Raw genomic sequence first — 11502 nt, forward strand, 5'->3', positions numbered from 1 at the left:
AAGCAGGCATGTTTAGGGTTCAAACTTTTTATTTTTGGCATCTTCCCACAGGGATATGGACACTTCAAAGTGTCTCGAAAGAGAGGTAAAGAGTGATGGAGAAAGAAACAAAGATAATGACAGTGTGAAAGTTAGAAAGAGAGGTGCAGTATTGAACCAAAAACCTTCATGTCTATCTAACAGTCATTGTTTGGTCAGGTAGGGTGGGTCAACTTTAATGATGATCTGTTGACTGAAGAAGTGAGGATCTGAAGCAACATGACTCTTTCCCTACTGAGGAATATTCCCCATGTTACGCTCACCTAGCTAATCGCGTTAGATCTCCATGTCTAAAAGCAAGGTCTTGGTTTTCTGACATGTAATCTGTCAATCATTCAGTCTCTGTCACAGTTTACCTCAACCTCAGAGTAGGAGGAATGGTATAAATGACCTATATTGGCTTCCAAGACTGATTAAGTTAATAGTTCAAACTAAAAAAATTTATCTTTGGTGCAAGGTATTTCAGAATCAATTGAATGGTTTAGAAAACAATATCAGAAACATGCAATGCTAGAAACATTGTGCTCATGTAAAACACATTTGGACTGAAAAAAGGAGAGAAACAAAAAATGGTGTCAGAGCCACTTCCTTTCAGTACACAGATACCCAATCAGAGACCTGCATGTCAGAGCTACTTTCTCCCAGAACACAGGTATCCAATCACAGAGGCCTGGTTTGGTGCAGCCAATCATATGCAGAGACATTCATCTGTGTGTTTACAGCTGGTCTGACTGTCATCATTATTCCGCTGCAAACTACACTTTTAGTTTCAAGTAGCTAATATAAACAAACAAAAATTAAAGAAAATAATTTGGTCTGATTAATAATTAAAATGTGAATTTTAGCACTGGCATTAATTAACCCTACTTTTACCCAGTATTGATTTTATTTTTATTTTTACAGATCAGTCTGGGTTACCATCTTCAAGAATATATAATTCTCTTCTCCCACTATACTTCTACAATATATAATTAATCTGCTCTATATATGTTTCTGTACACCAAGAGAAGCATGTGCTAATCGCACTTCAGCAGTAAGCAGTGTTTGTGTGGTGAGGTATAGTGTGTGTATGTCTGTGGTAATGTATGGTCTGTGTGTGAGTGAGTGTTAAGGCAGCGTTAGTGTTGTGGCTTTACGCAGGGTTCCATGTTGTGGATGCCTGTGTGCTACTTGGTTCTAGAGATCTGGGTCTGGAGGTGGGACACCTGGAGAACTGGCAGCAGCAACTGGAAGGCGTTTAGGATGTAGGTGGTGCTGTTAGAACCCTGGCCAGGAGAACACAACCATCATCATCATCCTCACCATCATTATCATCACTGCATGGGCGTGCGTGTGAATAACTCTCTTACCTCAAGCATCACATTGTCTACCAATGGACTCAACTCCTCAGCCTTCTTTTGACCCTAAGGAAGAGATAGAGAAAGGGCGAGAGAAAGCGAGAAAAACCAAGAGAGAAAGAGAACCAATGAGAATGAAATACATAAGGTAGAAAACAGTTACACACATGCAGCTACACACACACACACACACACACACACACACACACACACACACACACACACACACACAGCTCCAGTAACTCACCTGCCTTCAATCAACTCACTAGCCAAACAGTATATCCTTCCATTCACCAGTTGATTCCTTCATCCCGTATTGCATTCTCCTGCATTTGGGTGCACTCACTCTGCTCCCCATAACAGCAGCTACACACACGCAGCTTCACTCAGACAACGCTACACAATCACACACTTACCCCCACAGTGAGCAATATGCCAGAAAACATCTTGGCGAGACAGGTCACCTCCCTACACATGGCACAAGTCAATCTGCAACAGGAATCACATACACTTACAATTATGAATTCATACATGGTATGGTTACAAACAAATACACAAACACACCCCCTACCTGGTAAGAACGTGAGCCTGCTCCCTGGCTGACTTCTCCTGATCCTGGCCATGGAGGATCAACTCTGCCACCTTGTGGAGCTGCTCGATACTGCGGGCAGTCACCTCAGCCAGACTACCAACTGACGACAGGTACACGGCCTGGGGGCATGGGAGGACGGAATAAATACACACATACTACATGCACGCTCAAACCCATACACACACACACACACGCAAACACATGCATACACCTTACCTATCCTTACCTCTACAGATATGGTCTTGTTCTCTTTGATCTCCTCCTCCTTCTCCCCCTCTGTGTTTTCTCTTCCTTTGATCTCCTCCGTGGAGGAGTTGCTGATGGTCTCCATGGCTACTGCCACTTCGACCTCTCTAAGCCAATCACGTGCTCTCATTCGAGCCTAGGTATGCATATCATGAGCAGGTTTTACAGATGCATTCACTGATAGTGACATTGTGACATATCATATGGTCAGTCAGTACTATAGCCTCTAAGGCAGGGGTGTTCAATCCTGGTCCTCAGGCACCGCTGTCCTGTATGTTTTAGATGTTTCCCTGATCCAGCACACCTGATTCAAATGAATGGTCGTTATCAGGTTTCCACAGAGCTTGATAACGACCCATTCATTTGAATCAGGTGTGTTGCTCTAGGGGTGTGCAGGTTTCCTGAGGTCTGTGTGGTGTGGTCACCTTGTTGAGTTTGTCAGGGGTGGCAGCGACGTGAAGCTCAAACAGAAGCTCTGTTAGAATGCTCACAAACTCCTTCCCATCAGCAGCTGAGACACAACCATGTACACACACACAAACACACACAATTAACTCAGTGCATACATTAGTGCTTTCTTAAAATCAGAACACCATTAATATCACTCAGAGTTAGGGTTACAATCACTCAGGGTTAGGGTTAGGGACATTATCTCTTGATACATGACCAGATATTCTTGGTATTTCTTGGAGACCTCACATCCCTATCTGGTGATTATGAAGGGCTAACTGAAAGGATAATGCCCAACTGTCATTATGGCTGACGTTGGGACATGACTGCTATCGCTTTAAACGGATTCCAGACCAGAAGTTCACTTCGACACACATCTGTGAACTTAGATCACCGTTGTCTTTTGTCTCTCCATCCCTCCTCTCCATCTCCTTCTCCTCTTTCTCTTCCACATCCTCCTCTTCCTCTCGGCTGATGAAGATGTCCTTGATGGTAATCAGCTCCTTCTTCACCTCCTTCTGCTCCTCCACGTTCAAGGAAGAGAGAAACGCCTGCACCTGCACAGAGGAAAAATGAATACATGTGTGTGTGTCTGTGAATGTGCGTGTGTGTATGTGTCTGCATGATGTACCTGTGCCTCACTCTCATTGGACAGAATTTCAAGGGCCTCAAGGTGTGATAGGCCCTGGTAGTCATCAAACAGGATTCCGTAGTGGGCTGTGGGCTCGTTGATTGGCTGACTGCTAAGCCGTGCCCTCTCCTTATCTTTGGCTTCCTTCAGCATCTGATCAATCACAACCACAGAGTGAACAACCAGAAGCCTGTCAAGATGTGATGTTGTATGAAACAGTCAGTCTTATAAACATTACAGTGCACTTATGTTGAATATGTGTCTGTGTGTATGTGTGTAGGTACCTGGCTGAGGGACACAGTCCTCTGCATCAAGATCTTGGTGTTCCTGAATCCAGGGTCACTCTCTGCCAGAACTATCATGGTCTTTTTTCCTATGAACTCCAAGGCATCCAGACCCCCACTAATCACTGACCTCCCCTGAGAGGAGGAAAGACAGGGAAAGGAGAGGGCAGAGTGAGAGGAAGAGAGGCATGGGTGGGGGAGAGGGAATATAGAGGGGAGACAGAGAGAAGGGAGTGGGGAGGAGAGGTACGGGTGGCAGAAAGAGGGAGAGAATCGAGGGGAGAGAGAGTGAGTGAGTGGGTGAGTGAGTGAGTGAGGGAGTGCAGGGCTGGCCCAAGCCTTTATGGTGCCTTAAGCAGAATTGATTTGGGGGCCCCTCGGTGACGCTGTATATATATAAAAATGTAATTAAGCTTTAATTTCATGTGCTCTTGGGGGCCCTCTGGTGGCCACAGGGGGCCTAAGCAGCCGCTTAGTTCGCTTATGCCATGGGCCGGCTCTGAGGGAGTGAGTGAGTCAGTGAGGGAGGGAGTGAGTGAGGATTTACACTCACCGTGTTTTGCACTGCATAGGTGATGGTGGACAGAACTCCTCTGCTTGGTGCTTCAGTAGAAAGTGCCGATGAAGCAGAGCCTCCTCCACTCTCTCCTCCTCCTCCCCCCTTGCTCTCCTCCTCTCCTCCCCCCTTCCTCTCCTCTACCTCCTCCTCTCGTGCTTCCTCACCAACTGAAGTCCTGTGGAGCCGCAGAGCCCCTCCTGCTTTCTCCCTCACCGAGGTCAAGCCTTGTCCTACACACACACATTAAAAGACACAGATGTAAATACAGCCACCCCCCATACTTACATGCCAATGAGAGAACAGAGAAGAGAGGACCTACCCATGGTGGAGGAGGCACTGGTCAGCAGTGACTTCCCCCATGAGCCCCATCCACCCCAACCTTTCTCTTTGTCCTGGAAAGGGTCCAACACACAAGATTTTGTAGCAAAGCATGTGAAGGATGCATCTCTTAAGAACATTCGTTTTCTTTTAGTCTCTTGCTTTCCTTCGATGCATTAGGCTGAGCAAACACAAATCTACAAATACTGTCTGCTAAATGAATAAATTTAAATACACAAATAGTCTCCTAGAGCACAATCACAAACTTGTAATCAACCTGCAGTAGCCTATGTTACAGCAGTTTACAAACCCAGTGGCAAAAACCTAGGAAAATCTGAAGAAATGACAAAGGTTAACTATAGGCCTCCATGGGCTTTCATAGTTGACATCTGTTTATTAACGCAGGCTCACAAGTGTGCGTGTCAGAAACGCAGACAGCAGACCTAATCAGTGTTGCCAGGTCCACGGTTTTCCAGCGGAATTGGGCTACTTTTGAAGTGTTGCCGCGGGTTGAATTGTTTGTCCGCTGGTTCGGGTAGACCTATTTTGCATGCAAATTACATGAATATCTATAAATAAAAATCGATATTTTAAATGAAATCATTTATTTATACCCAAATCCTACCAAACTGACTCCAGATCAGCACATACACACATGGACATGGGACGCGCCCACATACACACGCACTGTGCGTGTGCACACGTGCCTAATGCTCTCAGTCTCCTGAGAAAACCTCCTGAAAACTGCTTTTAATGCTGGCATACTAAACATTTGGTGTTACTTTGTAGATATTACAATACATTTGGCAATGATAGCAATGCTGTTGGACTTTAAAATCAGTGTATATGGTTTGGCAGGGGCATATTTTGAGTTCTGATATTGGGCTGGTTTTTGGGCTGGTTTTATTGGCCATTGGGCTGGTTTTGGGCTGGCTTTGATTGGCCATTGGGCTGGTTTAGTCACACAGACCTGGCAATCCTGGACCTAATTTTCATAATTGGCCTGCAGAGGTTACACGTAGCACGTCGCAACACACTTAGCTCAACTCAAACGGCTAAATGTGCAGGCAGAACCAGGCTATTATAGGCTACTTGTGCAACCAGTTAACTACATTAGCCTACCAATTGAGCGTTTGAAAAGAATATCTGGGAGCAAACGATCTCAGCAAGTGATTTAACCCAACAACACTCACGTGTTGGTAAAACAATGTAATTAGGCACTGTGCAGTGAACTGCTCATCACATTTATTTATTAAACGAAGGCTAGGCTATTTGCCACTTTTGTTACTTTAGCTAGCCTACAGAACAGTCTGCAGATGTGTCTATAACCATGGCTACAGGATGTGGGCAATTTTTCCGTAGTTTTACAGCAGGTTTGAAGAAGAACGAACCGCCTATTCAGGATGGAGGTTCAAGAGTCAAGCACAATAGAGGACGTTCTTCGAAAGGGTCATTAATCAAGTGTACACGTTTGCTGTAGCCTCAGTGTATATTGTATAGGCTATTCTAGTCCGAATTTGACATTCATCAAGTTAAATTGTTCTGCTTTCAAAATGTTTTTTCCTGTTGATGCAGGGGTTCAAACACAGTCAAGCCAACGATGTTTTCACACAAGATCCCAGAAGCACGTAAATCATCGATTGTCCCGGACACTTGTGCGGTCAAACCAACTCCAACGACATGCACTCAAAACCACTTTCTGAGGTAGGGTATTGTATTGTCACAGTCATACTGACTTTAATTATTACAAAACCCAATCTGGTGCTTTAGTTTCAATGCATAGGCCTAGTTATTTCACTTTCAAGTCACTTTATTGGGCCTTGTCAAATTTCATTTCATCATAGATTTCACTGGAGAGGTTGTGTGCTCTACCTGCATCGGACGGAAATTGAGCATTTTATTGTTTTAATCATCATCTAACTGCCTTGATCATTTAGGATGCCACCTGAGATTCTACAAAAGATCTTGTCGTACCTGGACGACTACTCTCTGCTGTGCATTGAGCATGTCAGCAAGCTGTTCAACCAGCTGGCCAACAACAAGTAAGAGAAGTACTGGACCCATTCTCAAAACCCTCTCCCTGTCCCCATCCTCCCTCTATCCACCTCCATCCTCCCTGTCCCCACCCCCATCCTCCCTCTATCCACCTCCATCCTTCCTCTATCCACCTCCATCCTCCCTCTATCCACCTCCATCCTCCCTCTGTCCACCTCCATCCTCCCTGTCCCCACCTCCATCCTTCCTCTATCCACCTCCATCCTCCCTCTGTCCACCTCCATCCTCCCTGTCCACCTGCATCCAGAAACATGAATCTCTCACCTGTCCCCCTGACTCGGCAGTGATATGTGGCACCAGATGTACCTGTCAAAGTATGGGAGCAGTAAGAGGTGGAGACCCAAGATTATAGAGAAGCGGAGTCTTGTGAAGGTCCAGGAGCGGTCCAACGGTTTTTGGAGGAGACTGTACCTCAGAACCATGGCCATATGCAAAGAGACCAGGTGGAAGCGAGATCTCAAAGACATCAACCCCTTCACTGGACTGCCCAGCCAGACAGAGCGAGTCCTCAGGTCAGTTATATTCCTGTCTGTTCAGGTCAACTGTGACGCTCCAGAAATATTTGAAGGGTGCAAAATGTTCGTTTTTGTAGACATATCAAATGGGTCATTTCTTTTGGATTGACTTGTTCTGCCAGTGTAAACAAACACATGAGGAAGGCCCATTCTTAGCTTTGCTCTTCTCTACCAGGAACCTGCATGTGACCTGGGATTTGACCCTGTGTGATGACGTGTCAGGGTGGCGGGGCACCTTTGAGCCCATCCATGTCTACTTCTCCAACTCGTCCTTGACGGTGTGTTGGAGTGGAGAGCACTGGCCCTCCTTCTGTCAGACTAGTCTGCAGCTCCACGGAGTCAAGAAGTCCCACATGTATGTCTCTGTCGCTCTCTGTCTGTCTGTATCAGAGCTTACATTACCCATGTTACTCAAGATTGTTCAACTCTACTCTAACTCAGCATGCTTTAACTCTAACCCAACATTCTCTACCAGGCATGGCTGGCGCTCCCTAATGGTCAGGTTGGACAGAGAGACCATCTCTGGGAGTAAGCAGATTATTGGGTCTGACAAGCTTGTAAACCTGGTGTTTCTTCCCCCTGGCCTCCTCGTAGGGACATGGAGGGTAATGGCCTTGCCTGGGAAGTTATATTTACATTTATTGATTCATTCAGTAATCATTTTAATTAACAGAAAGCCATTTAAACTCTCTGTTTATCTGTGCAGGGTAATTCCACCATTGCCTTTGTCATCGCCAACTTCCACTTTCACCGGTTGGTGGAGAGGAGTCTCCTGAGCTCTCCCTTTTGGTACACTTTAACACATTTTTGTTTTTCAAATCATTAGTTATTCTTTACCTGATTCAACTGTTCTTTCTGTGACCATTGGTCCCTGTCTCCAGACACCGTTCTATGCTGGACGGTGGGGTTGGTGGATTTAGCTAGGTTCAATTAATTGAGTCATTCTTGGTCCTTATCCAGCTCGTACGCTATGCCACACTTCTGTGACGAGGACCCCAGCTATGATCTCCATAGTTACAGGCTACACATTGTGCTCCACAACACGGTGACACAGATCATGTTGGGATGCTTCCCTCAGCTCTCCTGTGAGAAAGGTAAACAAGCTACACAGAGCTTCTGGCAGAGAAAGAATTATTGTTTTGACGCCGAGATTAAATACTGAAACGTGGATAGAGACCTGAGATGATCCTGTTCCTGTTTTATAACGGGACTGTATATTGTTTAGGCCCTTTCACTTAGAACTGGTGTCGTGATGTATGGTAACTTGTCTGGACAATATTGTCTGTTTTTATTTACCAGGTCAGATCCATGGAAGGTACATTTATCTGACCGCCATCAGGAAGAATGAGTTTTCCCAGCACACCCCTCTGTCTGGCAAGGTCATGCTGCCCTGGAGGTGGGGTGCCCTGCAGGGGAGTGTGGAGGTAAGCTATCCAGGGTCTCAACCAATCCGGGACCAAAATCAACCATGGCCCTAAACATGTTCCAATACACTTATTTTTACTAACAGGGTTTAATTTAATTACCCTTCCCTGAAATGTCGGGTGTGATAAAAGGGTGACGAATTATAATATTTGCTACGTTATGTCATAACCTTGCCACAGTTTGTCAAGTCCAAAAATTCTAGTAATGAAGATCTTATATCTAGTAGGCCTTTTAACATGGAAAAGTACAGGATGATAATTGTGTCCTGTCTTTGTGTCCCTGTAGAACTGCTGTATAATGAGCCTGACACTACTGGACGAGTCCCAAAACCCCATCTGGTGTGTCAGCACTCCGGTCTCAATGGTGCTATCCTGTGGAAAGCGGATGTCCAGACACTACAAGGGCGATCACTTCCTGATACGGTATCAGGAGCTGGAGGGAAAGGTGAAGATGAAGCTGGTCTGGCTGGAGGAGCAAAAGCAGTTCTTCCTCATCAGCCTAACCCTCGCCATCACCCTGGCTAAGGTCAACAGGCACTTTGGAACAGATGCCACTGGCTGACCATGCTCAGCTGAACGGAGCAGGAAGAGGATTTTCTCATTGTGGGACTAGTTTTGTTGCAGTTCAAGTTTGTTGTTTCGACCATTGCGAAGGTTGAGTGTATTATCAGAATGGGATTTAGAATGGGCACCTAACGACCGAGGCAGCCATCATCGGCGCCATCTTGGACATTATATACGTGTTTGTTTACTTTGTTCTTGTTGCAGGATTTTTTTTGGTTAATATATTTAGTCCTGTTTATTGCCACTGGATAATTAAACAAAAACATTATGTGCCTGGTGTTGTGACTTATCAACTTCAGACACTGCTCTGAAGCAAATGGAGCCCTATATACAGTTTTGTTGTTTCAGAATGGGATTAAGGTTAGTAGATAGAATAGGGGTATTATCTACACTTGGGGCCTGTTCCATAAAGTGAGTTTACCGAGTAAGCCAGGTTTATGTCAGTTACTTTCCCAGACATAATCCTCTCATTCTGTGAACTTTCTTTATGGAACAGTCCCCGGATCACTTGGCTTGGTCTTCATATCATATGGCTTCTCTTACCACTGCTATGCTTATGAAGCTAGCTGCTTTTTGTCTTCCTGCTCTCTGCCCCCCTAAGTCAACTAAAGGCCATAAAGGCTGACATAGCTTCAAATGGCTTTATCTGGAAATACTAAGGTTCTGAAATGTTTACACGCAAGCAAACTAACTCTGTAAAGTAACCTGTACTAGTTGGCTATACATGTACCAGTCACTTGAACTAGTAACTCATACTGGAAGCTTGTATTAAAAGCTTGTAGTGATAGCCAATAGTTAGATATTTTTGTCTTCGGAAGTGCTAGGACCTACAGATATCAGTCAGCATTTGTATCTTATCAACACCAACACAGCTGTCTGGACAGGCTGCAATATATGTGCATAACTGTTATGTAATTTTATGTATGTAAAAATAGATTACCTGGACGACAGGCAACCCTACCCCTGCTTCCTCTTCAGGGGCCACAGCATCCGGTTCCAGATTCACCGATTGGTCACACTCAGTCACCTGACCTTCAACACTGTGCTCTGGTTGCTCAGCTGCAACCCCATGGCTGTTGTCCCTGATGATGTCCTCTTTGGCTGATGCCTCTTTACAACCAGTGCCCTCTAAACCAGGTACCAATGAGGACTGGAGGAGAGGTGTGGGGGGCAGGGAAGCAGAGACTTCAGGACTCTCAGGGACCAACGAGGACTGGACGAGAGGTGTGGGGATCAGGGGGGTGCTCGGGTCTGGCTCAGTGAGGACTGGGGGGGTGTCCACGGGGCAGTTGGTGTCCTTAAGGGTAGACATGCTGATCTGGGGGAGGCAGAGGAGGAGGGTCCGGGAGTCAGACTACTCAAAACATTTCAAACATGTTGAAATCAATTCTCAATTAGTAGGCCATATACAATAAAACCTTCTGAATATGAAGGAAGAGAGAAGTAAATTTGTCAATTTACTGAACCTATTTATGATCTAAAGTCTAGACCCTAAGGGTAGTTATAAAGTCTGGCTACACCCTGAATTACATTTTCCCTGTTCACACACACTGAATTCAACACCATCACAGAACGAGGTACACAACATCTTTAGCCTCTTTTTTTTGCAGAGGAACAGATTTCTGGTGATCAGGCCTACTGCAAACAACCAACATCTCTGTTTTCATTGTTCCCCTCCACAAAATGACAATGTCACAACCACGCACTCACTTGACACCAACTTTAATCATGTTTTAGAGACACGCAAAGATATTCAAGGTATTAAGTGGTTGAGTGAACAAGTAGACAATATGCAATATCTAATCTAGAGACTATGAATCCCCTTCAATGAAGCGAGTTGTTTGGCAACAAACTCAGTTACGCGAAACCAGTTATCAGTCTGAAACAGGCTGGCGTTATCCATCTTCACAATTGTCAACTAAATATCCCGAAATTGCGTTAACAAACCTAATACAGGATTACCCAAACAACGTAATGATTCATAGTGCCATTCTAGCTATTTACGTATGCATGCTGAAAGCAGCTTTGCTCGTATGAAAATCATAGTGCACCTCACCCGTTTCACTGACAGATCCGCTCGCTCCTTCCGCTCAGCCACGTCGGCAGGGCCAGTTCGAGTGCAGCTTTTGAGTGACGTCATTTTATACGGAACTTTAGAGTCCGTGACCGTTCAAAGGCCAAATCAAAATCTGTTGTTAGTTGTGCTTTTAAGTTGCTAGAAATAATGTATTGCAACAATGTGTGTATAAACAAAACACACCGAATACATGTGATCGTGTGATGATGTCATCCCGGACGAGGGCCGCTTTTGGATTTGTTGCTGAACCAGGGGCGAAATTACCAGGGAAATGGGGGGACACCTCCCCCCCAATGTTCAAGGAACAACAAATAAAATATATATACAAAAAATATATAGGACTATATATATTATATCAAAATCCATGTCATATCCTACTTTTACTGATAATCCTTGCTCCCATGAAAGAGA

At 45.0% G+C, this 11502-nt stretch overlaps 2 protein-coding genes across 3 annotated transcripts; one reads left to right on the plus strand and one right to left on the minus strand.

Annotated features, from left to right (window-relative positions):
• Positions 1 to 11: 11 nt before the first annotated feature.
• On the minus strand, positions 12 to 11196 carry fam114a1 (family with sequence similarity 114 member A1). Its single transcript, XM_062477971.1, has 13 exons — positions 11071 to 11196; positions 9955 to 10332; positions 4458 to 4530; positions 4133 to 4368; positions 3580 to 3714; positions 3296 to 3448; positions 3059 to 3221; positions 2640 to 2725; positions 2195 to 2350; positions 1948 to 2087; positions 1793 to 1865; positions 1389 to 1442; positions 12 to 1304 (listed from the first exon to the last, which is right to left on the minus strand). The coding sequence occupies exons 1-13, from the start codon at positions 11152 to 11154 to the stop codon at positions 1206 to 1208; spliced, it is 1830 nt and encodes a 609-aa protein (XP_062333955.1). The 5' UTR covers positions 11155 to 11196; the 3' UTR covers positions 12 to 1205.
• On the plus strand, positions 5445 to 9112 carry LOC134033699 (F-box only protein 15-like). Of its 2 annotated transcripts, none has more exons than XM_062477973.1 (10): positions 5445 to 5919; positions 6032 to 6160; positions 6394 to 6498; positions 6796 to 7023; positions 7202 to 7381; positions 7502 to 7631; positions 7733 to 7815; positions 7987 to 8120; positions 8326 to 8450; positions 8737 to 9112. In XM_062477973.1, the coding sequence occupies exons 2-10, from the start codon at positions 6057 to 6059 to the stop codon at positions 9010 to 9012; spliced, it is 1365 nt and encodes a 454-aa protein (XP_062333957.1). In that variant the 5' UTR covers positions 5445 to 5919; positions 6032 to 6056; the 3' UTR covers positions 9013 to 9112. The 2 variants fall into 2 exon arrangements, with proteins under 2 accessions (XP_062333957.1, XP_062333956.1); XM_062477972.1 differs by having other exon boundaries at positions 5445 to 5905.
• Positions 11197 to 11502: the final 306 nt, after the last annotated feature.

This window comes from Osmerus eperlanus, chromosome 14, assembly GCF_963692335.1.
Source record: "Osmerus eperlanus chromosome 14, fOsmEpe2.1, whole genome shotgun sequence".
NCBI classification, from domain to species: Eukaryota; Metazoa; Chordata; class Actinopteri; order Osmeriformes; family Osmeridae; genus Osmerus; species Osmerus eperlanus.